We start from the raw sequence: 27,983 nt of genomic DNA, 5'->3' as shown, positions 1-27,983 counted from the left end.
TTCCATCCCCTCACTTTCAGTCTGTATGTGTCTCTAGTTCTGAAGTGGGTCTCTTGTATAAAGCATATATATGGGTTTTGTTGTTGTATCCATTCAGCCAGTCTGTGTCTTTTGGTTGGTGCCTTTAGTCCATTTACATTCAAGGGAATTATCGATGTCAGTATGTTCCTATTACCATTTTCTTAATTGTTATGTTGTTGCATTTGTAGGTCCTTTCCTTCTCTTATGTTTCCCACTTAGAGAAATTGCTTGAGCATTTGTTGTAAGGCTGGTTTGGTGGTGCTGAATTCTCTTAGCTGTTGTTTGTTTGTAAAGCTTTTGATTTCTCTGTGGAATCTGAATGAGATCCTTGTTGGGTAGAGTATTCTTGGTTGTAGGTTCTTCCCTTTCATCCCTTTAAATATATTGTGCCACTCTCTTCAGCCTTGCAGAATTTTGGCTGAGAAATCAGCGGTTAATCTTATGGGTGTTCCCTGTATGTTATTTGTCATTTTTCCCTTGTTGCTTTTAATAACTATTTGTCTTTCATTTTTGTCATTTTGACTACTATATGTCTTGGCGTGTTTCTCCTTGGGTTTATCCTGCCTGGCACTCTCTGCGCTTGCTGGACTTGGGTAGCTATTTGCTTTCCCATGTTAGGGAATGTTTCAACTATAATCTCTTCCAATATTTTCTCGGGTTCTTTCTCTCTCTCTTCTCCTTCTGGGACCCCTATAATGTGAATGTTGGTGCATTTAACATTGTCCCAGAGGTCTCTTAGGCTGTCTTCAGTTCTTTTCATTCATTTTTCTTTATTCTTTTCTGCATCAGTGATTTTTACCATTCTGTCTTCCAGGTCACTTATCCGCCCTTCTGACTCAGTTAATCTGTTATTGGTGCCTTCTACTGTATTTTTCATTTCACTTATTGTGTTGCATATCTCTGTTTGCTCTTTAATTCTTCTAGGTCTTTGGTAAACTTTTTGATCTTTGCATCCAGTCTTTTTTTCAAAGTCCTGGATCATCTTCACTATCATTATTTTGAATTCTTTTTCTGGAAAGGTGCCTCTCTCCTCTTCATTTAGTTGTTTTTCTGGGGTTTTCTATTGTCCCTTCATCTGGTACAAAGTATTTTGCCTTTTCATTTTCTCCATCTTTCTGTGGCCGTGGTTTTCAGTTCCATAAGTTGAAATACTGCTGATACTGCTTGATACTGCTGTGTGCCCTCTTATGAAGGATGCTATCTAGGAGGCTCGTGGTTGCTTCCTGATTGAAGGGGCTGATGGTGGGTTGGGCTGGATGGGTGGAGCCCAGTAAAACTTTGATTCAGTGGGTGAGCTCAGTGAAACTTTAACCTGCTTGTCTGCCAATGGGTGGGGCTGTGTTCCCACATTGTTGTTTGTTTGGCCTGAGGCTACCCAGTACTGGAGCTTACAGGCCCTTTGGTGGGGCTAATGGTGGACTCTTGGAGGGCTCATGCCAATGAGCACTTCCCAGATCCCCTTCCATCAGTGCCCCTGTCTCCTTGGTGAGCCACAGCTGCCCCCCACCTCTGCAGGCAACTCTCCAACATCAGCAGGTAGGTCTGGTTCAGTCTCCCATGGGGGTCACTCCTCCTTCCCCCTGGGTCCTGGTGAGCACACTTTTTTGTGTACCTTCCAAGAGTGGAGTCTCTGTTTCCCCCAGTCCTGTGGAGGTCCTGCAATGAAATCCTGCTGGCTTTCAAAGTCTGATTCTCTGGGGATTCCTTCTCCCTTCGCTGGACCCCCAGGTTGGGAAGCCTGATGTGGGTCTCAGAACCCTCACTTTGGTGGGTGGACTTCTGTGGTATAACTGTTTTCCAGCTTGTGAGTCACTCACCCAGCATTTATATGATTTGACTTTACCACTATTGCACCCCTCCTACAGTCTCATTGTGGCTTCTCCTTTGTCTCTGGATGTGGGGTGTCTTTTTTGTGAGTTCCAGTGTCTTTCTGCCAATGATTGTTCAGCAGTTAGTTGTAATTGTGGTGCTCTTGCAAAAGGGAGTGAGCACACGTCCTCCTAATTTGCCATCTTGATCCTTCCCCATTTTTTTTTATATTTCTATAGTACCACCTCAGTGTCTGTCACTTTGCTCTCTTGATGTAATGAAGTGATGGTACTGGTTGAACTAAAGTAATTCCAGATATACTGTGCAAAGTTCATTTAATGTTCAAAGTTTATAATTTTAGAAATAAGAATATGAACAAGTTATTAGTTATTGTCAGCCATACCTAAGCAATAAAGGGTTCAATTTAGAGTTTGAAAAACTAAAGGGATAAATAGCCAAATCAGAAAATTTTCTGTGAGATATTGCCATCCCTATCTTAATAGCTATTAGAACAGCAGACAAAAAATAACTTCATATGGAAAACCCAAACAACATAATTAGCGAAACAGATATTATTGAATTATACATCATAGGACCCACAAAAGAAGACAACATATTTTAAAATGCATTGGGAATACTTATAAAAACTGACCTTATGTTTTAGTACAAAGAATTCTCAGCAATTTGCAATAATCTAGATAACACAGATTATATTTATTGACCACAAAGAAATTAAGATTGACATTCAAAAACACAAATAGCCTAAATAAATAAATAAATAAATAAATAAATAAATAAATAAAAAGCCCAACTTCTGGAAAGTTAAAATTCACTTCCACATAATCCATGGGACAATAAAAATTGAAACAAATTGTAAATTATTTTAACTGAAGATATTGTAAATTTAATATATCAAAACTTGTGAGATAGAGCTGAAGTGGGGCTTAGAGAGAAATTTATACATTATATGTATATATTAAAAAAAATAAAAGTTAAAGATATTGATTTAAGCTTACATTTCAAAAAGTTATGAAAAGAACAGAAAATCATACCAAAGAAATGACTAAGAATAAAATAATGTTATTACAAATAATTTAAAACAGAAAATAAATACATGATTTATAAAATCAACATAGACAAAAGTTAGTTTAGTTAATTAATAAAACTGAAAACTTCTAGAATGAGAGATCAAGCGAAAAAGAGAAGAACCATAATTTACTGATTTCAGGAATGAATAAACAGAAACCTCTACATAGTCTACAAACATCATTTTAAATGTTAAAGAAATCATTATGAAAAAGCCAGTGAAACACATTTAGGAATTTTCAGAACGGGTGAATGCGTTGAAATATCAACTTTGGAAAACTGAAGAGAAATATAATATCTGAATCAGAGATAGCTGTTACATAAATCCAATCCCTAATTAAAAATTCTCACACAAAGAAAACCACCTGTCTACATTACTACCCTGGTGAATACTTTTAAATGTTTAAGTTAATTTTGTGTAATTTATTCTAAAATAATTCACAATATTTTTGTGATTTGTTTCATTGCATGTGTTTGTGATTTATTCTATTTTTTTTAATGCTGAGCAGTATTCTGCTCTCTCCCTATATGTGTATGTGTATCTACATTTATATATAACACAAATAAACATATATATACACATATGTGCATATGCATATATTTGTGTATGCATGTATACTACAACTCATTCATTTATCCATCAGTTGATAAACATACATTTAAATTATTTCCAATTTTGGATTGTTATGAATAAAGCTGCCATGCACACTTTTGTGCAAGTCTTCCTGTATACAATTGTTTACATTTATTTTGGTTAAATACTCAGGAGAAGAATTATTGTACTAAACAGATCAGTCTTAATTCAGATTTAATTAAATTGTTGGATTCACTGTCCCTTGAAATTTTTAAGACATTGCCAAGCTGTTTTCCAAAGTGGTTGAACAATTTCACATCCCCCACCAGTTTTGTGGGTCAAGTCCAATTTCTCCTCAACAACATTTGGTATTGCCAGGGGTCTCTTTGGTTTGTTTATTTGCTTTACCTGTTCCAAAATAGGTGTGTAAAATTGTCTCATTATGGTTTTAATTTTCATTTCCTTGAGGACTGAAGACATTGAGCATATTTTCATATACTTACTGACTTTTCATATATCTTTTTGTAAGGTATCTGTTCATATATTTTAAACATTTAAAATCTGCTTGTATTTAATATTAAAAATTGTAAATATTATTTACATATTTTGGATACAAGCCCTTTGTCAGATACAGGTATTGCCTTGGGCTTACCTCTCCAGTTTCTTGATACTGTTTTTGAAGAGCAGTTTTTTATTTTGATGAAGTACAATTTAACCATTTTTATGGTTAGTTTTGTTTGTTTGTTTTGCTTTTGTTTTTATTTATGTGTGTGCTTGTATGTCCTTTATGAAACATCTTAAACTACTCCATGATCTCAAAGGATTTTCCTTAGTGTTTTCTTCCAGATGTTTTATAGTTTAGGATTTCTTCTCAAATCTATGATTTCAGGTTTATTTTGGTGTATGAGACTGAAATTTTTAGATTTTCTATATTTCATGTTTGTTTTTTATAATTCAACTCTAATCCATTTGAAAATTTTACTTTGGTCCATGCAATGATTAAATTACTTACTCACTAAGTAATTGAAAAGGACCCATGCTGATATTCTATATTTCCTAATTGTATGCCTCTGCTTTGCACAAAAGATAAAAGAGGAGAAAGAATGATTGAGATATTAAGATTCTTGTTTCTGTAATTTGAAGTGAGTAATTATAGCTTATTTCCAATTGATAAAATGTTAACAGGTAATAACAACAGCACAGTAATGATCACGTTCACCTTCTGACTGATAAGTCTCTCCCAATTTCATTACAAGGTGGGTAATGCTGATTATGTCTCTTTTACAAATTTGGAAGTCAAGACACAAAGAAGCTGTTTACATGTCCCAGGGTATCAGCTAGTAAATGATGGGGTCAAAATCTGAATGCAGGCACTTTAAACTTAAGGCCTCTCCACTTAACCACTACTCACGTTGCTTTTCTCAGCAACGGCAGAAGTACTTGGTCCAAAGATAGCAAAACCACTAAATGTGGGCTAACCAAGCTGCCCCTCGGTAGTTTGCACAACGATTGTTGTGGGTGTCGTTTCATCTTAATAATAATTTTTGAACATCTACAGATTCTGTATACTAATTTGGATCTCCTAACAATTCTTTTAAAAATTGAAAGATCTAAAAGTAATAAGGTTTCTATTCTGCCTCCCCACCAGAAATTAATTCCAGGTTATTAAAGGCTTTTACACTTAGGAAGGGTTTTCTCTCCCCAAGTTGTCACTCAGCTAGTTTTACTCATTTACATTGGTTTCCCTAAATATTCAAGTTTGTGTGTCTCAACTTAGAAATGTTGGCTTGAAGAACACTGAAATGTTTATAATAAGAACAGGCACTTAGAAAATTTCAATGATTATAAACATGGCTAAAGTTTTTTAATAGAAAATACATTTATTATATTTGAAAATTAGGCTTTATAAATATTAAACTGAGCTGAATTTTGCTTGCATGAATAGACACAGAGCTAAAGGATCATATAGATCAAGAGGATGTGTAAACCATGAATCATTGTTATGGGGCATTCTACTCTAAAGGAAGAAAAATAATGAAGTCCCTCCAACAGCCCTGTTTTTCTCTCTCCCCTTCAGAAACTACCCAGAAGGAAGTGGTGGCAGGAAATCATTCCCTAGTGACTGAGTTCACCCTCTCTGGGCTAATAGAACAGTCACAACTCCAGCTGCCCCTTTTCTTCCTCTTCCTGGGTATCTATGTGGTCATGGTGGTGGGGAACCTGGGCATGATCATACCGATTGGGCTCAGCTCTCACTGCACACCCCCATGTACTATTTTCTCAGCAATTTGTCCTTCATTGACCTCTGTCATTCCACTGTCATTACCCCCAAAATGCTAATGAACTTTGTGACAGGGAAGAACATCATCTCCTACCCTGAATGCATGGCTCAGCTCTATTTCTTCCTCTTTTTTGCCATCTCAGAGTGTCACATGTTGGCTGCAATGGCATATGATCACTATGTTGCCATCTGTAGCCCCTTGCTTTATAATGTCATCATGTCCCATCAGGCCTGTTTGTCCCTGATTTGGGGAGTGTAATTATAGGCCTGATGTGTGCATTCTCTCACACAGGCTGCATGCTTAGGGTGCATTTCTGCAAATTAGATGTGATCAACCATTATTTCTGTGATCTGCTTTCTCTCTTAAAACTCTCCTGCTCTAGTACATGTGTCAGTGAATTACTGATTCTAATCTTTAGTGCAATTAATATCCTAGCCCCCAGCTTGACCATCTTCAGCTCCTATGTCTTCATCATTTCCAGCTCCCCTGCATTTTCTCCACTGAGGGCAGGTCCAAAGCCTTCAGCACATGCAGCTCCCACATGTTGGCAGTTGTGGTCTTTTACAGATCTGCTGCATTCATGTACCTGCAGCCACCACCAGTCAGTTCCATGGGCCAAGGGAAAATGTCCTCTGTGTTTTATACTACTGTTGTGCCCATGCTCAATCCCCTGATCTACAGCCTATGGAATAAAGATGTCAATGTTGCCTTGAAGAAAATGCTAGAGAGAAGAAACAATATGATCAGAAATAATATGAAATGTTTTTTTTTAACTTTTTATTTTTTTTATTTTTTACAATAAACTGCATATATCTAGAGTGCACAATTTGGTATCCCATTCTCCCACTTCATTCCCCCCGCCAACCCTCCCCACTTTCCCCACTTGGTGTCCATATGTTTGTTCTCTACCTCTGTGTCTCTATTTCTGCCTTGCAAACCAGTTGATTGGTACCATTTTTCTATAGTCCACATATATGTGTTAATATACAATGTTTGTTTTCTCTTTCTGACTCACTTCACTCTGTATGACAGTCTCTAGGTCCATCTATGTCTCTACAAATGTCCCAGTTTCATTGCTTTTTACAGTTGAGTAATATTCCATTGTATGTATGTAACACATCCTCTTTATCCATTCATCTGTTGATGGACATTTAGGTTGCTTCCATGTCCTGGCTATTGTAAATAGTGCTGCAATGAACATTGGAGTGCATGTGTCTTTTTGAATGATGCTGTTCTCTGGGTATATGCCCAGTAGTGGGACTGCTGGGTCATATAGTAGTTCTATTTTTAGTTTTGCAAGGAACCTCCATACTGTTTTCCATAGTGGCTGTATCAATTTATATTCCCACCAGCAATGCAAGAGCATACCCTCTTCTCCACACCCTCTCCAGCATTTACTGTTTGTAGATTTTCTGATGATGCCCCTTCTAACCAGTGTGAGGTGATACCTCATTGTAGTTTTGATTAGCATTTCTCTAATAATTAGTGATGTTGAGCAGCTTTTCATGTGCCTCTTGGCCATCCGTATGTCTTCTTTGGAGAAATGCCTATTTAGATCTTCTGCCCATTTTTTGATTGGGTTGTTTATTTTTTTGATATTGAGCTGGATGGAGATTAATCCTTTGTCTGTTGATTCATTTGCAAATATGGAGGGTTGTCTTTTCATCTTGCTTATAGATTCCTTTGCTGTGCAGAAGTTTTGAAGTGTCATTAGGTCCCACTTATTTATTTTTGTTTTTCTTTCCATTATTCTAGGGGGTGGATCAAAAAAGATCTTGCTGTTATTTACGTCAAAGAATGTTCTTCCTATGTTGTCCTCTAGGAGTTTTATAGTGCCTGGCCTTACATTTAGGTCTTTTGTCCATTTTGAGTTTATTTTTGTGTATGGTGTTAGGAAGTGTTCAAATTTCATTCTTTTCCATGTAGCTGTCCAGTTTTCCCAGCACCACTTATTGAAGAGGCTGCCTTTTCTCCATTGTATATTCTTGCCTCCTTTGTCATAGATTAGTTGACTATAGTTTATCTCTGGGCTTTCTATCCTGTTCCATTGATCTATATTTCTGTTTTTGTGCCAGTACCATACTATCTTGATCACTGTAGACTTGTAGTATAGCCTGAAGTCAGGAAGCATGATTCCACCAACTCGGTCTTTCCTTCTCAGGATTGCTTTGGCTATTCAGGATCTTTTGCATTTCCATACAAGTCGTAAATTTTCTTGTTCTAGTTCTGTGAAAAATGCCATTGGTAATTTGATGGGGATTGCATTGAATCTGTAAATTGCTTTGGGTAGGATAGTCATTATCACAATGTTGATTCTTCCAATCCAAGAACATGGTATGTCCCTCCATCTGTTTGTATCATCTTTGATTTCTTTCATTAGTGTCTTAGAGTTTTCTGAGTACAGGTCTTTTACCTCCTTGGTTAGGTTTATTCCTAGGTATTTTTTTCTTTTTGTTGCAATGGTGAATGGGATTGTTTCCTTAATTTCACTTTCTGATCTTTCATTGTTGGTGTATAGAATGCAAGAGATTTCTGTGTGTTAATTTTGTATCCGGCGACTTTACCAAATTCATTGATTAGCTTGAGTAGTTTTCTGGTGGCCTCTTTAGGATTTTCTATGTCTAGTATCATGTCATCTGCAAAGAGTGACAGTTTTACTTCTTCTTTTCCAATCTGGATTCCTTTTATTTCTTTTTTCTTCTCTGATTGCTGTGGCAAGGACTTCCAAAACTATGTTGAATAGTAGTGGTGGGAGTGGACATCCTTGTCTTGTTCCTGATCTTAGAGGGAAGGCTTCCAGTTTTTCACCATTGAGAATGATGTTTGCTATGGGTTTGTCATACATGGCCTTTATTATGTTGAGGTAGGTTCCCTCTATGCCCACCTTTTGGAGAGTTTTTATCATAAATGGGTGTTGAATTTTGTCAAAATCTTTTTCTGCATCTATTGAGATGATCATGTGGTTTTTATCCTTCAGTTTGTTAATGTGGTGTATCACATTGATCGATTTGCATATATTGAAGAATGCTTGCATTCCAGGGATAAACCCCACTTGATCATGCTGTATGATCCTTTTAATGTGTTGTTGGATTCTGTTGGCTAGTATTTTGTTGAGGATTTTTGCATCTAAATTCATCAATGATATTGTTCTGTAGTTGTCTTTTTTGTAGCATCTTTGTCTGATTTTGGTATCAGGGTGATGGTGGCTTCATAAAATGAGTTTGGGATTGTTCCTTCCTCTGCAATTTTTTGGAAGAGTTTGAGAAGGATAGGTGTTAGCTCTCCTCTAAAAGTTTCATAAAATTCACCTGTGAATCCATCTGGTCCTGGACTTTTGTCTGTTGGGAGATTTTTAATCACAGTTTCAATTTCATTACTTGTGATTGGTCTGTTCATATTTTTTATTTCTTCCTGATTCAGTCTTGGAAAGTTATAATTTTCTAAGAATCTGTCAATTTCATCCAGGTTGTCCATTTTATTGGCATATAGTTGCTTGTAGTAATCTTTTATGGTGCTTTTTATTTCTGTGGTGTCCATTGTAACTTCTCCTGTTTCATTTCTAATTGTATTGATTAGAGTCCTCTCCCTCTTTTTCTTGATGATTCTTGCTAGAGGTTTATCAATTTTATTTATCTTCTCAAAGAAGCAGCTTTTAGTTTTATTGATTTTTGCTATTGTTTACTTTGTCTCTATTTCATTTATTTCTGCTCTGATCTTTATGATTTCTCTCTGTCTACTCACTTTGGGTTTTGATTGCTCTTCTTTCTCTAGTTTCTTGAGGTGTTAGTTTAGATTGTTTATTTGGGATTTTTCTTGTTTCTTGAGGTAGGATTGTATCGCTATAAACTTCCCTCTTAAAACTGCCTTTGCTACATCCCAAAGGTTTTGGATCATTGTGTTTTTATTGTCATTTGTCTCTAGGTATTTTTTGATTTCCTCTTTGGTTTCTTCAGTGATCTCTTGGTTATTTAGTAGCGTATTGTTTAGCCTCCATGTGTTTGTGTGTTTTACACTTTTTCCCTGTAATTGATTTCAAATCTCATAGCATTCTGGTCAGAAAAGATGCTTGATACAATTTCAATTTTCTTGAATTTACCAAGGCTTGATTTGTGACCCAAAATGTGATCTATCTTGAAGAATGTCCCATGTGCACTTGAGAAGAATGTGTAATCTGCTGTTTTTGGATGTAATGTCCTATAGATATCTGTTAAAACATGCTGCTTTATTGTGTCATTTAAAGCTTGTGTTTCCTTATTAATTTTCTGTCTGGATGATCTGTTCATTGGTGTAAGTAGGGTGTTAAATTCCCCCATTATGATTGTGTTACTGTCGATTTCCCCTTTCATAGTTGTTAGCATTTGCCTTATGTATTGAAGTGCTCCTATATTGGGTGCATATATATTTATAATTGTTATCTCCTCTTCTTGGATTGATCCCTCGGTCTTTATGTAGTGTCCTTTCTTGTCTCTTGTAACATTTTTTATTTTAAAGTCTGTTTAATCTGATATGAGCATTGCTACTCCAGCTTTCTTTTGATTTCCAGTTGCATGGAATATCTTTTTCTATCCCGTCACTTTCAGGCTGTATGTGTCCCTAGTTCTGAAGTGGGTCTCTTGTAGAAAGCATATATATGGGTCTTGTTTTTGTATCCATTCAGCCAGTCTGTGTCTTTTGGTTGGTGCCTTTAGTCCATTTACATTCAAGGTGATTATCAATATGTACGTTCCTATTACCATTTTCTTAATTGTTTTGGGTTTGTTTTTGTAGGTGTTTTCCTTCTCTTGTGTTTCCTACTTAGAGAAGTTCCTTTAGCATTTGTTGTAAGGCTGGTTTGGTGGTGCTGAATTCTCTTAGCTGTTGCTTGTTTGTAAAGCTTTGATTTCTCCCTCAAATCTGAATGAGATCCTTGCTGGGTAGAGTATTCTTGGTTGTAGGTTCTTCTCTGTCATCACTTTAAATATATCATGTCACTCCCTTCTGGCTTGCAGAGTTTCTGCTGAGAAATCAGCTGTGAACCTTATGGGAGTTCCCTTGTATGTTATTTGTCATTTTTCCTTTGTTGCTTTTAATAACTTTTCTCTGTCTTTAATTTTTGTCAATTTGACTACTATATGTCTTGGAGTGTTTCTCCTTGGGTTTATCCTGCCTGGGACTCTCTGTGCTTCCTGGACTTGAGTAGCTATTTCTTTTTCCATGTTAGGTGAGTTTTCAAATATAATCTCTTCCAGTATTTTCTCAGGTTCTTTCTTTCTCTCTCTCTTCTCCTTCTGGGACCCCTATAATGCGAATGTTGGTGCATTTAACATTGTCCCAGAGGTCTCTTAGGCTGTCTTCAGTTCTTTTCATTCTTTTTTCTTTATTCTTTTCCACATCAGTGATTATCACCTTTCTGTCCTCCGGCTCACTTATTTGTCCTTCTGCCTCAGTTAATCTACTATTGGTTCATTCTAGTGTATTTTTCATTTCACTTATTGTGTTGCATATCTCTGTTTATTCTTTAATTCTTCTAGGTCTTTGGTAAACTTTTCTTGCAACTTTTCAATCTTTGCATCCAATCTTTTTTTCAAATTCCTGGGCCATCTTCACCATCATTATTCTGAATTCTTTTTCTGTAAGGGTGCCTATCTCCTCTTCATTTAGTTGTTTTTCTGGTGTTTTATCTTGTCCCTTTATCTGGCACAAAGTCTTTTGCCTTTTCATTTTCTCTGTCTCTCTGTGGCTGTGATTTTCAGTTCCTCAAGATGAAATACTGCTGATACTGCTTGATTCTGCTGTCTGCCCTCTTGTGGAGGAAGCTGTCTAGGAGGCTTGTGGGTGCTTCCTGATGGGAGGGACTGATGGTGGGTTCCGCTGGGTGGGTGGAGCTCAGTAAAACTTTAATCCGATTTGGTGGGTGGAGCTCAGTGACATTTTATTCTGCTTGTCTGCCAATGTGTGGGGCTGTGTTCCCACCATGGTGGTCATTTGGCCTGAGGCAACCCAGCACTGGCACTTACAGGTTCTTTGGTGGAGCTAATGATGGACTCTGGAAGGACTCATGCCAATGAGCACTTCTCAGAACCTCTGCTGTCAGTGTCCCTGTCTCCTTGGTGAGCCACAGCTGCCCCCCACCTCTGCAGGCAACTCTCCAACACCAGCAGGTAGGTCTGGTTCAGTCTCCTATGGGGTCACTGCTCCTTCCCTCAGGTCCTGGTGAGCACACTTTTTTGTGTGCCCTCCAAGAGTGGAGTCTCCGTTTCCCCCAGTCCTGTGGAGGTCCTGCAATCAAATCCTGCTGGCTTTCAAAGTCTGATTCTCTGGGGATTCCTCCTCCCATTGCCTGACCACCAGTTTAGGAAGCCTGATGTGGGGCTCCCAACCCTCAGGACTGCTGCGCTATAACTGTTCTCCAGTTTGTGAGTCACCCACCCAGCATTTATGGGATTTGATTTTAACATGATTGCACCCCTCCTACCATCTCATTGTGGCTTCTCCTTTGTCTCTGGATGTGCGGTGTTTTTTTTTTTTTTTTTGGTGAGTTCCAGTGTCTTTCTGTCGATGGTTGTTCAGCAGTTAGTTGTAATCCCGGTGCTCTTGCAAGAGGGAGTGAGCGCATGTCCTCCTACTCTGCTATCTTCTGAAAATGGTTTTTGTAATCATTGGCTATTATATTGTATAAATTGATGTTTAATTTTAGCCCATATGTCAACATATATGAGTATTTATCAATATATATTTATATATTTATTGGAATTCTATTGACATTATTTCTTATTCCTATTGCCTGTGATGCCATTTCTCTCTGTGTTTTTTTCTCTCTCTCATAAATATCACTGAGACACAGATTAAAAGAAATAGTAAGGATGACTTGGATACATGGACCAACTAATGCCCTCAATGTCACCTCCTCCCCTTTCCTTCCAAACAATTGATAAAAACCCTCAATCACTAAAAATATCTTCTAGCAGTTACTACCAATGTCCATTCTTCTATCCAATAAAAAACAACAATACCCATAGGAATATGATGTAATCTTTACCTTTGTACATCTCTAGTCTGGAAAACTCTCTTTCCCATCATATCTCTTGCCACACCTTCATTTTCTGAGCTATTTTGTTTATTGCCTACTTAGGAAGCTGACTCAGATCTTTGAAATCTGAGTTACAGACCCCCCATATGTTGTTACTGTGCCCAATCCAATACCTCCCTGCTTTAACATCTATTATTCTAGTTTGTGTCTGTTTATTGTTAAAATCCACACTGGACTGTAGTCTACATCAGTGTATCCTCCTGTACATATGGTTCACTGCCAGAATGCCTGCTACCTAGTAGGTCTTTGATAATTTTTTTGATATGTATTTTCCTCCTATAAAATATTTGTGTGAAAACCATTATATATACAATGCAGTCTGCATACTTTAACCCCTTCAAGTGCTATAAAATTTTAGTTCAAATCAATTATGTGTAAATTTGGAGAATTCTTTAAGGATCTGTAAGAGAGCTGGTAAAACATTGTTTCTATACAAGGATTAAGAAATACTGATCCTGGGGAGGAAAGATGGTGGCAAAGTACAGGGACGTGGGATGCATCCCTCTCTACAGATGCATTGGGAATGCACCAAAAGACGCAATAATTCCAACAGAGAACCATCTGAACACCAGCAGATGACCTAGAACACCAGAAAGGACTGCAAAGGTCGTGACATAACTGCCTTTTTAAATATTTCTATTTCTAGCTAATTTTTTTTGTAGTGCTGACTATATATCTCTCCTACCTTCTTTTCATCTCTATCTTTTATACATTTCTATATCTTTCTTTTTGTTTTCATATTTCCAGTCACACTATGCACTTCTGTTGCCCTGTCTTCTATCCTTTTTTAAGTTTATTTTATCTTAACATACTTATAAGCAACATTATTGATCTGCTCAGTCTCCCTGCTTTATTCTCCAGATGACAAACTGCCTGGTGTTTATTATTAGATTTTTGTCTTTATCTTAGTTCTTAGTATAATTGTCTAATTTCATTCTGAGAATCTCCAGTCTGTCTGGTGGTACTCTAGTTCTTTTTTATATTTGATCCTAGCTTTCAGTATCTCCCTGGATTTGTGTTTGTTTGTGTGTGTGTGGTGTTATTTGTTTGTTTGTTTGTTTTTGCTTTTGTTTCTGTTTTGTTCTGTTTTGGTTTTGAATTTCTTTTGGTTTCTTCTTTGAATGTCTGATAGCACACTGGGGTTCTTCTGTCAGGTCTTTCTAGTACCTTATGTTCTATTGGATTCAGTATTTGTGTGTCTTATACATGTATGTGTTTCCTTGACTTAGTATTTGTTTGACTCAACACTCTGACATTAGCCTGAGGCTTGGCCAGTCTTCTTTAAACCCCTTTATTGCTGGGACAAACAACCCCTAAAGTTTGGACTACCATGAGGAAACAAAGAAACACCATGCAGGCAAAGGAGCAGGAAAAAAAAAACCAACAAGATCAAATAAATGAAGGGGAAATAGAAAAAAAGGTCTGAAAAAGAATTCAGAGTAATGATAGTAAAACTGATACAAAATCTAGATAACAAAATACATAAAATACAAGAAACAGTTAATAAGGACTCAGAAGAAATAAAGAACAAACAAAAAGCAATGGTCAATAAAATAACTGAAATTAAAAATACTCTAGATGCTATAACCAGCAGAATAACAGAGGCAGAAGAATGAATAAGTGAGTTGGAAGATAGAATGGGGAAAATAACTGCCACAGAGCAGGAAAAAGAAAAAAGAATAAAAAGATTAGAAGACAGTCTCAGAGACCTCAGTGATAACATTAAGTGAACCAACATTCGAATAATAGGCATCCCAGAAGAAGAAGAAGAAAAGAAAGGGCCTGAGAAAATATTTGAAGAGATTATAGTGGAAAACTTCCCCAACATGGGAAAGGAAATAAATAACCAAGTCCAAGAAGCACAGAGAGTCCCATACAGAATAAACCCAAGGAGACATACACCAAGGCACATATTAATCAGACTAATGACAATAAAACACAAAGAAAAAATATTAAAAGCAGCAAGGGAAAAGCAACAAATAATATATAAGGGAAAACCCATAACAGCTGACCTTTCTACAGAAACTCTGCAGGCCAGAAGTGAATGGCAGGATATACTGCAAGTCCTGAAAGAGAAAAACCTACAGCCAAGAATAGTCTACCCAGCAAGAATCTCATTCAGATCCGATGGAGAAATCAAAGCTTTCCAGACAAGCAAAAGTTAAGAGAATTCAGCACCACCAAACCAGCCTTACAACAATTGCTAAAGGAACTTCTCTAAGTAGGAAACACAAGAAAAGGAAAACACCTACAAAAACAAACCCAAAACAATTAAGAAAATGGTAATAGGAACACATATGTCCATAATCACCTTAAATGTAAATGGATTAAACACTCTAACCAGAAGACAGAGACTGGCCGAATGGATACAAATACAAGACCCTTCTATATGCTGCCTGCAAGAAACCCACTCCAGACCAAGGGATACATATAGACTGCAAGTAAAGGGATGGAAAAAGATATTCCATGCAAATGGAAGTCAAAAGAAAGCTGGAGTAGCAATACTCATATCAGACAAATTAGACTTTAAAGTAAAGACTATTACAAGAGACAAGGAAGGACACTACATAGTGATCAAGGAATCCATCCAAGAAGAACATATCACAATGGTAAATATCTATGCCCCCAACATGGGAGCACCTCAATACGTAAGGCAAAAGCTAACAGCCATAAAAGGGGAAATCAACAGTAACACAATAATAGTAGGAGACTTGAACACCCCACTTACATCAATGAACAGATCATCTAAACACAAAATAAATAAAGACACACAAGCTTTAAATGATACATTAGACCATCTCGACTTAATTGATATTTATAGGACATTCCATCCAAAAATGACAGAATACACCTTCTTCTTGAGTGCACACAGAACATTTTCCAGGATAGATCACATCTTGGGTCACAAATCAAACCTTGGTAAATTCAAGAATATTGAAATCATATCAAGCATCTTCTCAGACCACAACGCCGTGAGACTAGATATCAATTACAGGAAAAAAAAACTGTGAAAAATAAAACCACATGGAGGCTAAACAATACAGTATTAAAAAACCAAGAAATCATTAAAGAAATCAAAGAGGAAATAAAAAATATCTAGAAACAAATGACAATGAAAACACAACAACCCAAAACCTATGGGATGTAGCAAAAGCAGTTCTAAGATGGAATTTTACAGCAATACATTCCTATCTTAAGAAATAAGAAAAATATCAAATAAACAACCTAAACTTCCACCTAAAACAATTAGAGAAAGAAGAACCAAGAAACCCCAAAGTGAGCAGAAGAAAAGAAATCATAAAGATCAGATCAGAAAAAAATGAAAAAGAAAGGAAGGAAACAAGAGCAAAGATTAATGAAACTAAAAGCTGGTTCTTTGAGAAGATAAACAAAATTGATAAATCATTAGCCAGACTCATCAGGAAAGAAAAGGGAGAAGAAACAAATCAACAGAATTAAAAATGAAAAAGGAGAAGTCACAACGGTCACCACAGAAATACAAAAGATCATGAGAGACTACTACAAGCAACTCTATGCCAATAAATTGGATAACCTTGAAGAAATGGGTAAATTCTTAGAAAACTACAATCTTCCAAGACTGAACCAGGATGAAATAGAAAATATGAACAGACCAATCACAAGTATGGAAATTGAGACTGTGATTAAAAATCTCCCAACAAACAAAAGCCCAGGGCCAGATGGCTTCACAGGTGAATTCTAGCAAACATTTAGAGAAGAGCTAACACCTATCCTTCTCAAACTCTTCCAAAATATAGCAGAAGGAGGAACACTCCCAATTTCATTCTATGAGATCTCCATCACCCTGATACCAAAACCAGGCAAAGATGTCACAGAAAATGAAAATTACAGACCAGTATCACTGATGAATATAGATGCAAAAATCCTCAACAAAATACTAGCAAACAGAATCCAACAGCAAATTAAAAACATCATACACCATGATCAAGTGGGGTTAATCCCTGGGATGCAAGGATTCTTCAATATATGCAAATCAATCAATGTGATACGTCATATCAACAAATTGAAGGATAAAAACCATATGATCATCTCAATAGATGCAGAAAAAGCTTTTGACAAAATTCAACATCCATTTATGATAAAAACTCTCCAGAAAATGGGCATCAAAGGAAATTACCTCTACATATAAAAGCCACATATGAGAAACCAAAAACTAACAGTTTTCTACATGGTGAAAACCTGAAAGAATTCTCTCTAAGAACAGGAACAAGACAAGGGCATCCACTCTCACCATTATTATTCAAAATAGTTGTGGAAGTTTTAGCCACAGCAATCAGAGAAGAAAATGAAATAAAAGGAATCCAAATTGGAAAAGAACAATTTGCAAAATTGTCACTCTTTGCAGATGACATGATATTTTACACAGAGAACCCAAAAGACCCTACCAGAAAACTGCTAGCAGTAATTGATGAGTTTAGTAAAGTAGCAGGATACGAAGTTAATGCACAGAAATCTCTTGCATTCCTATACACTAACAACGGAAGAGCAGAAAGAGAAATTAAGGAAACTCTCCCATTTACCATTGCAACAAAAAGAATAAAATTCTTAGGAGTAAACCTGCCTAAGGAGGCAAAAGATCTGTATGCAGAAAACTTTAAGACACTGATGAAAGAAATCAAAGATGACACAAACTGATGGAGGGATATACTCTGTTCTTGGATTGGAAGAATCAACATCGTGAAAATGTCTGTACTACCCAAAGCAATTTACAGATTCAATGCAATCCCTATCAAATTACCAATGGCATTTTTCACAGAATTAGAACAAGAAAACTTACGATTTGTATGGAAACACAAAAGATCCCGAATAGCCAAAGTAATCTTGAGAAGGAAAGACGGAGTTGGTGGAATCAGGCTTCCTGACTTCAAACGATACTACAAGGCCATAGTGATCAAGACAGTATGGTACTGGCACAAAAATAGAAAGGAAGATCAATGGAAGAGAATAGAGAAATCAGAGGTAAACCCAAGCACATATGGGCACCTTATCTTTGGCAAAGGAGGCAAGAATATACAATGGAAAAAAGAGAGCCTCTTCAATAAGTGGTGCTGGAATAATTGGATAGCAACATGTAAAAGAATGAAATGAGAACACTTCCTAACACCATATACAAAAATAAACTCAAAATGGATTAAAGACCTAAATGTAAGGCCAGACACTATAAAACTCCTGGACGAAAATATAGACAGAACACTCTACGACACACATCAAAGCAAGATCCTTTTTGACCCACATCCTAGAATCATGGAAATAAAATCAAGAATAAACAAATGGAATCTAATGAAACTTAAAAGCTTTTGCACAGCAAAAGAAACCATAAACAAGACAAGCAGACAGCCCTCACAACGGGAGAAAATACTTGCCAATGAAACAATGGACAAAGGATTAATCTCCAAAATATACAAGCAGCTCATGCAGCTTAATACCAAAAAAAGCAAATAACCCAATCCATAAATGGGCAGAGGACCTAAATAGACATGTCTCCAAAGAAGACATACAGATGGCCAACAAATACATGAAAAGATGCTCATCATCACTAATCATCAGAGAAATGCAAGTCAAAGCCACAATGAGGTATCACCTCACACCAATCAGAGTGGCCATCATCAAAACATGTAGAAACAACAAATGTTGGAGAGGGTGTGGAGAAAAGGGAACTCTCCTGCACTGTTGGTGGGACTGTAAGTTGGTACAGCCACTGCAGAAAAAAGTTTGGAGTTTCCTTAAAAACTAAAAAGAGAACTACCATATGATCCAGTAATCCCACTCCTGGGCATATACCCAGAGAAAACCATAATCCAAAAATAAACATGTACCATAATGTTTATTGCAGTACTATTTACAATAGGCAGGACATTGAAGAAACCTAAATGCCCATCACCAAATGAATGGATAAAGTAGATGTGGCACATATATACAATGGAATGTTACTCAGCTATAAAAAGAATGAGATGGAGCTATATGTAATGAGGTGGATAGACCTAGACTCTATCATACAGAGCCAGAAAGAGAAAAACAAATATTGTATGCTATATTTATATATTCATATATATGGTAGCTAAAAAAAAAAAGAAAAAAAGGGTACTGATGAACCCAGTGACAAGACAAGAATAAGGATGCAGATGCAAAGAATGGACTGGAGGACACAAGGTTGCGGTGGTGGGGCAGTGAAGAGGGAGCTGGGATGAAGTGAGAAAGTAGCATAGACATTATATACTACCAACTGTAAAATAGATAGCCAGTGGGAAGTTGCTGTATAACAAAGAGAGATCATCTCGATGATGGATGATGCCTTAGAAGGCCAGTACGGGGAGGGTTGGGGGGAGTAGAGGGAGGGAGGTAATATGGGGATATGTGTATAAATACAGCTGATTGACTTTGGTGTACCTCAAAAACTGGTACAAGAGTGTAAAGCAATTATATTCCAATAAAAAATTTAAAAAAAAAGGAAATACTGATCCTGAGTTCTTTCTGTGGTAAATTCCAACACAGATGTGGTAACTTGTGATTTCTTAAGTCATTAAATTGTGTTGACAACAAAAATCTGACTAGGAAAAAAAAATTTCTAGATATGACTCCAAAAGCATAATTCATGAAAAATTGATAGTGTGGATTTCATCATAACTAAAGAATTTTGCTTTTCAAAGTCATTGTTAAGAGAATAAAAGACAAGTCACAGAACATATTTGCAAGCCATATATCTGAAGAAAGTCTTGTATTAGAATATATATAAACTGTTGCAACTTAACAATAAGAAAAAAAAAAAACCCTAACATAGACAAAATAATCTGAATTACCACAAAAGAGATATGGATGCCAATAAGCACATGAAGAGATGTCACTACACATCCATTAGAATGAGTAACATTCAAAGCTTCAGCAAGAATATGGATTGACTGGAACTATTATAATCTTCTGGGGGCGGGGATCTAAAATGAGACAGTCAGTTAAAAAAAAACATTTTTACAGTACCTTAAAATGTTAAACATAATCTACCATATTATGCAGTCATTTCTCATGAAAGTATTTAACCAAAGGAAATGAAACCATAAGTTTATAAAAAGATTTATACATGAAGATTCACAGCAGCTTTATTTACAAAAGCCCAATACTGGAGATGACACAAATGACCATCAATAGAAAACAGTGTGTGGTTTATTATCAAGTGGAAAGCTGCTCATCAGTAAAAGCAATGAACCACTGATATGCCCAGCAACATGGAGGAATCTCAGAATAATTACACTGTTGAGAAGGAGCCAGACACCCATCCTCCAAAAAAGTACATTTATATGATTCAATCTATATAAAATTCTAGAAAAATTAAACTAGTCTGTATTGACAGAAAGGAGATCATTGTTCCCCTGGGGACAGAAGCGGGGATTACAAGGAGACAGGAAAAAACGTTTGTGCATTACGGGTATGTTCATCAGCTTGATTGTGGTATTGGTTTCACATGAGTGTATACATTTATTTTTTTACAGATACACATATATGTAGACAGATAGATAAACAGCACTTCCCTAGTTGTGTGTTTTTAAAATGAATGAATAGGACACATATAGAATTATTCATAATGAAATGTGGAAATAACAATAGCAAACACTTACATGGGGCTTCCTAGGTAGGAGGCATTAACTGAAGCAAATATATTTATTAACTCATTTAATTCTCATAACTAAGCTGTATGGCAGATGTTAATATTATCTTCATTCTACATCTGAGGCATGGAGAGGTTAAATGCCTTTTTAAATGTTACATACTCAGGAAAAGGCAGAGACAGGATTAGAGCCCAGTCAGTCTGACTTCAATGAACCCCCACTTAACCCCTGCTTCAGAGAACTGTAGCTGTGACATCCACACAGATGCGATGAGTGCAGAGCAGTGAGTTATGACCTCCGCCCGGGGGCTCTAGGATGGCTTTGCAGGAAAGGTTAGTTGAGAGTCAGACCTTTAATGATGAACACAATCTGTGAAGGAACAGGCAAAACGAAAGGATAAATGAATGTCCATCAAACAGGAAGTACTTACCAGCCAGAGGGAGATGAACAACCCCAATGGTGATGTATAACAGGAAGACAGGAGATAGTGGTGGAAAGAAAACAGGAGAGTTGAGTTTCATAAAATAGAGGACACTGTGTAAAGCTGAGGAGTCTCAACTGAAGAATAGGCTGTGGACAACAGGGATGCATTCCTGCTGTTAAAGCAGAGAAATGACAGGTAAGATTAGTCTGCACTGACAGTACCTGGACAGGCTGGCATCACATTTGCATTATATTAGCATAATAGAGACAGCTCTGCTCTCAGGCACTGCTTCACACTTCCTATCCACTAAACTTTGCATTTGGCCCAGACCAGAGCAGAGGCCTCCTTTTCCCTGCAACTTACCTCCTAGGCCCTTTCTCTTCTATTTTCTGAGTTCATGCACCAAACATGAGATGAAGCTGGGGCAAATCATAAGATTTCTGGTTTCTTTGTTTTCATTCTTTCCTGTATATCACATATTTTTCCTCAGTCAGAATTATTTTCTATATACTATTACCATGCTGACTGATACACCTCTAGAGCGGTTTAATTTTCTAAAGCTCAGTGCACAAGTCCTATGCATGTTAATCTACATAAAAGCTAAAAAGTGACAGAGGTAAAAAAAAAAAGAAAAAAAATAGAGGTAATAAGCATCAAGAGAAACAGAGAACGATCCTTAGAAAATTATCCTTATTCTGAGTGAGCGACAGGCTGGAAGAACCTGGAACGATCCTGAAGGAGCAGGTTGAGAGACATTCCCTTGCACTGAGTGGGAACTGTCATGGTCAGCAGGGTGTGACTGAGCCTCATGCATCTGGACCACGTGGCCACTGCGTGATGATCAGTAAAACACCAAGAGTCGCATCATCTGTTCACAGATCCAAATGATCGGTATCACTGAGCTTCCTGCAACCAATGAAATTCTCCAGCCTATGGTTTGCCATCGTGCAGCCCCTTATTCTATGTTCCATCCCAATGTTAGTAAAATGTTCTGTCCAGTGACTTCCAAGCAAGCAAATATAAATGCCCTCTAGAGGTGATTCTCTTGCTCAGACTCCTTGTGCAAAGAGCCCTATAATTCGCTCCTCAAAACTTCTCCATCTCCTTGCCTGTCTCCTCCTCCTGCAAACCACCCTTCTGTGGAGTCTTTAATCTTTCTCTCAATCATATCATTTTTTGAACTTTTTAAAAGGGAATATACAAGTGAAATTGCGATAAGGCATCTGGAGTGATAATTTATGGGGTAAAAATATATTGTCAGAGAAATTACAAATTATCCTGTGTGCACACCCTCTCTATTTTGTTTTCTTAAGTGACACTTTTTACAATAAATGAAAATCCTCTGACCTACTATAATTTATTACCCAGTTTAGTGCATCATATATTCCTTTTAAGTCTTTTTACAGTATCCCTTTTTTGTTAATGCTAGGTGATACTTAAATAATCCTGGAGTTTGCCTTGGTTTTGATGTGTGGCTGGACTATACTCTAGAAAACAAGTGTGAATCTATTCTATATTTTTAGCACTAAGATACTGGGAGCACCAGGCTTGCCCTTACCAAGTTAATGGGTTTCTAAGGCAGATAAGCTCAGTGTTACAAGATGAAGATGCTATCACTGGATGAGATCCAGAAAGAAGAGCATCAACCCTCTCTTTCTTAGCTTAATAATGGCCTTAATTGCTTTTTCACAATCAGTTATTTATGGTGATGAGAGAGAGCTGAACAGGAAGTGAATTTTCAAGGTCATTTTGACATATGAAGGATGTTAACTGCTATAAATTATTTGTGAAAGTTTGTTCCCTGAAGCTGGCCTTAGGGTGTTTAAATGCCCATACTCTTGATTCATAAACCATCATGGATTCAACCAAATCTAATGAAAATATGAAAGGTAGACAATTTCATTTCTGTACTTTCTGTGTTACCTGATAACTCAAGGGGCCAAAACCACTGGGGCTTCAGAAATTTAATCAGAACCAGAAGGAAAGTTAATATTCTCACAAAATTGGACTAAAATGCATTGATGGAAATAAATCTTCTTCCTTCAGCTTTCTCATATTCTAAGAAGGGTTTTGTATGTTAGGTCAGTCATACCCATCCATAAATCTTTTATTATATAAATATAACTTCTGTGATCTTCAAAGTGCATAGAATATATAGATCTATATAAATGTACTCGGTATAGAACTGGAGTACAGATCTATAAACTTGAAAAGTAACTTGACTATTGCCTAATTGATATAAGAAAACAATATACTTTATAATAAATGCTACACAATTAGATCTGCACACTATGAAAAATTATTTTGGACCAATTATGTGTCAGGAATTGTTGGAAATGTTGACACATTTGATATGTTATAGATTATGAAATGTGAACAGAGGGTGGCTTATAAAAGGCAAATACCAATATTTGCCCTTGCAGCCTCTTTTGTTGATGAAAGTAGACATTTATTATTAGAAATGAATTGTTACAATGACAAAATAAGAGACATTTAGGAAAGATAGTGCTATAACAATTAATAAAGGTTTATATTTAAATATTTGTGAAAGTTTCCTTTTTTGAATTGTGCAAGAGACACTTCATTTAACTGTTCCCATGACACTGGTTAGAATCATCATAAAATAACATGTCTTATGATGATTTAGCCAGATAAGCCCATCTTCTTTTTGTTTCTCAGGAATGCTTTACGTCTATAAACCACAGGAAGGAGAGCTATGGTATCAGTGCTACAGCATGCTCCTTCAGAGGTTCAGCTCTTACATTGAGGAGGATAATATTCAAGTCTATACCATCAGCCACAATATCTAGAGTGAACCCTAGATCTTCCTTTACAAACTCCTGTTGGACTTGCATATGCATAACCTGAATCATATGCAAAAGTATCCTTCCCTCCAGAGTTACATTTGATTCATCAATCTTTGAGGTATCGGGGTTCAAAGAGCCATGCTTGACTTTTCCTCTTTGGTTTCTTGACTGTCTTCTACCACCCATCCATGCACACACACACCAATATGTGAATACTTATTTCACGTAAATGCTTTTTTGTTAATATAAATACACAGACTTGCAAAAGTAAAACTTCAACTCCCAATTAAAGAGGTGGGATTTATTTCTATGAGTGAGACCATTTTAGTACAGTTGGGTGGGGGAAAAATCTGCAAGCTTACTAAATATTGGAACCCATAAATAGAAGTTAACTAAAGAGGCAGGCTGTTATTTCTGAATGATGAAAATTTTCATTTATGTAAAACCCTAACCTGAGATATGCTCTTGGGGATTGTTCTCAGGAAATGAAATTTCTCTGTAGCTAGCTGTGGGACCTACTGGGATATAATATGATCTTGAGAGACTCACCTCCCTCTCTGGAGCTATAATCTAGTACCATAAAGTTTTCAGAGAATAGTCCATAAAGACAGTTAATGGCTATGGGGGTGCCAGGAAGACTTCTCCAAATATGAAGAATGACTATGTGAGTGGTTTTTCCCCTCACAAAGGGGCAATTGCTTTCTGTATTGTTTGTTTCTTTGTTTGTTTTTTGAGGGCTTTTTTTTTTTGGCAGTGAAGACATAGTGAAAAGAACACTAAACTTGGAGTCAGAAGATTTGGGTATGACTTGCTCTACAGTTTTTAGTTTTAGAAAAGTTTCTAACTCTCTGAATTGCAGTGCTCTTTTTGGGAAATTGGGGTTAGTTACCACTACTTTACAAGGATTTTGTGAGAATTAAGAAATCATAAAATTACATTATAACAATTAAATAATATAAAAATTACTTTAAAATTACTATTATTTATGAATGAATGTTAGAAATTCAGAATTAGTAACTCAGAAGATGTTCCTTTTTTTCTTTGTGTGAGATCCAACTCTATCTAACAGATGTAGGAACTCAGTCAATCTCCTTAAACACTTTGTGCCTCACTTTCCTAATGTAAATGGGAACTAACAGTACCTGTCTTGTAGAATTGTGGTAAGGACTAAAGGCATTAATGTACACCAGCATGGTGTTTGGACATATTTATATTAACATAACTCAGGTTTCTGTCTTTTTTTCTTTTTAACTACAGACCATACATAAAAGCATCCCAGAGAGTTTGTGTCATTTTAAAGGACTCTTGCTCAGTGGCATTCCGGCCTCCCCATGGCATGTGTCTCTCTTCTATTAAGATACATTAAGAATGGTATTAAGCTTATTGTAACTCATAGAGCTATATTCATAACTCTTATTGTTATACAGGTGAATAGATTTATCATATTGAAATCAAAGCCACCTGTTCACTAGGAGAACAATTTGTTAAGCTTTATTATGACTTTTCAGATATATTTGAAAAAATGAACAATGTAATAAAGTCAAAATTTTCAGATCATGTTAAATGTGCACGTAGGATAATTTTGCACTCAAATTGGGACTGCACGGTCTTCACATCTCTGAAAGAATATCATCTTACCCATAGTCAAACCCTTACTGTGATGAGAACACACTCCTTCACAAGGCGACTTACCCATTAATTCTTTCTCTACTGAAATAAAACCTAACTTTTTATTAGTTCCACTTTTTTTTTTTTTTTTTTTTTTTTTTTTACCAGATATTCGCCATGGAAAAGCATACAGCACATCTACATAGCAGCTCTTCAAGTATTTGAAGATGAGTGTCAGGTCTCTGCTTCTCTAAGCAAAATTTCCTGGAAGCTTTCACAGTAAAAGGGTTAGATGTTTGGCTGTGCAACTGGACCTGAGTTTTAACCTCAGATCAGTTACTTTCTACCTTTATGATGAAGTAATTGAACTCTGTGTTTCTATTTCCTCTTTCACTTAATAAGGTTGTTCTTGAGACTTAAATTTAAAACTAAAAGAACATAAAAAGAAGTTAGCATAGCACTTGCAAATGCTCAGTCAATATTAGCTATTATTTTTATTAAAACGTTTTTGTATGGGATGATTGAAAGTCACTTTACATATGTATGATCTTCCTTTAAAAGTATTTAGGTTATTAATGCTGCTTTGTAAGTTACACTTGCTAGCTGGACACATAAGGTGGTAATCAAATAATTGCTTATTATTTATTAAATAGCTTCTCAGTTTAACATCAATAGTCACACTCTGCAGACCTGTGTTCTATTTTAAAGTCCAACATTCTAACAAAGATGAGGAATGCCTCAGTGGTGACCGAGTTTATTCTGATGGGCATCCCACACACAGAGGATCTGGAGACCTTGCTCTTTGCTCTGTTTTTGTCCATCTACATCTTTACCTTCACAGGAAACCTGCTCATCCTACTGGCAATTGTCTCCTCCACTCGGCTTCACACTCCCATGTACTTCTTCCTGTGTAAACTGTCTGTGTGTGACATATTTTTTCCTTCTGTGAGTTCCCCCAAGATGCTCTTCTACCTCGCAGGGAACAGCCAAGCCATCTCCTATGCAGGCTGTGTGTCCCAGCTCTTCTTCTACCATTTCCTGGGATGTGCTGAGTGTTTCCTGTACACAGTAATGGCCTATGACCGCTTTGTGGCCATACGTTACCCTCTGCGCTACACAGTCATCATGAGTCACAGAGTGTGTGCCATCCTGGCCATGGGGACCTCATTTTTTGGCTGCATTCAGGCCACCTCTCTAACTACTCTCACCTTCCAATTGCCCTACTGTGGCCCCAATGAGGTAGACTATTACTTCTGTGATATCCCAGTGATGCTGAAGCTGGCTTGTGCAGACACCTCAGCCCTGGAGATGGTGGGGTTCATCAGTGTAGGCCTCACAACCCTCAGCTCCTTCCTCCTCATCCTCACCTCCTACAGCTGCATTGTTTTCTCCATTCTTCAAATCCGCTCTACTGAAGGCCGACATCGTGCCTTCTCCACCTGCAGTGCCCACCTCACTGCCATCCTCCTCTTCTTTATGCCAGTGGTTCTCATCTACCTGCAGCCCACACCTAACCCCTGGCTTAATGCAACTGTTCAGGTCCTGAATAACCTTGTCACCCCCATGCTGAACCCCTTGATCTACAGTCTGAGAAATAAGGAAATGAAATATTCTCTGAAGAAGGTGCTACAGCAGGTGGCCTTCCTTGCTGAGAAGTGATAGAGACCACATCACATTGCTTATGAAAGGAATTTGTGCAGATACTATCACTGGTCCCTTTTACAGATGAAGACAGTAAGATTTCAAGACATGAAGTGAATTGCTCAAGGTCACATAACTAAGAAATTATCCTACTCAGGAGGGATAATAAGATATCCTATTATTTCCAGTTGGCAATAAAATAGCCTAGACCTTCTGTCCCTCCCTCTTTGTGTTCCTTTGCGCCTAATCCTCTCCTCTTCCCTTCTTCCTTACCCTAGCACTTCCTCATTTTGACTGGCATGATCATATAATCAACCTTTCTAATGCCTACATGACATAAGCTCTCATTTGATGGTCTAAGGGTTGCAGAAAAATGTGAAAGTTTCAACCATATGGCTCCCAATGGCACTCTGTGACTTCTGATATGAAAAGAATTTGTGTAAGGGAAAAAGGCTTCTGGATGAGACCTCAAGCAGGTCTCTTAATTAGTGAATCATAGGTAACAATGTGCTGTATCACCCAGGAAGCCTGTCTGTTGGTCTTAAACATGAAAACAAGCCTTGATTAGGAGCTAAACTGTGGATGAAAGAGAATGTGAAGAAGGTAGCCAGGGAGAGTCTGTGAAGGGGTGACTAGTTCTGTTGTTTTGCAGTATTAGCAATTTTAGTCTGTCTTTATAATCCCAAGCACAACCAGGGGTCAATGCCAAATCTGAGATGCTAATGTTCTGTGGTCTGGGATACTTTGCATACCAGAAAGCTGAGACTTCAGTGCTGTCCCCTAACTTTCCTTTGTTCTTTTGCCTAATGAGCTTGGCATGAGATACATGCTATTTCAATCCAGGCAGCAATTTGAAGGAAAGTGAAAAGGGAGATGAGAAGACAAAGGGGTGATGGTGAGAGCTCCTGGGGCTGACCTGGCCGGGGGAAAGGTGGAAGGACTGGAAAATGTGATTTATCCTCCTTCATTCTTTAGGATTGATTCTTATGACTCTCCTTTGTAATCCTGATTGTAAACCAAGGTAA

General features: G+C 37.1%; 1 protein-coding gene and 1 pseudogene across 1 annotated transcript; both read left to right on the top strand.

The window, feature by feature from the left end:
- The first annotated feature begins 5,479 nt into the window (after window positions 1-5,479).
- LOC130860936 (olfactory receptor 8G1-like) lies at window positions 5,480-25,523 on the top strand (annotated as a pseudogene).
- Window positions 25,524-26,043: 520 nt separating this feature from the next.
- On the top strand, window positions 26,044-26,976 carry LOC130829081 (olfactory receptor 149-like). The gene has a single exon (XM_057695250.1). The coding sequence runs from the start codon at window positions 26,044-26,046 to the stop codon at window positions 26,974-26,976; it is 933 nt and encodes a 310-aa protein (XP_057551233.1).
- The last annotated feature ends 1,007 nt before the right edge of the window (window positions 26,977-27,983 follow it).

Source organism: Hippopotamus amphibius, chromosome 9 (assembly GCF_030028045.1).
Source record: "Hippopotamus amphibius kiboko isolate mHipAmp2 chromosome 9, mHipAmp2.hap2, whole genome shotgun sequence".
Classification (NCBI taxonomy): Eukaryota; Metazoa; Chordata; class Mammalia; order Artiodactyla; family Hippopotamidae; genus Hippopotamus; species Hippopotamus amphibius.
This window is presented reverse-complemented; position numbering and strand designations above follow the sequence as displayed.

Bases quoted from the DNA above. Each gene is read 5' to 3' on its own strand.
- LOC130829081 (XM_057695250.1), top strand. From the start codon at position 26,044: ATGAGGAATGCCTCAGTGGTGACCGAGTTTATTCTGATGGGCATCCCA.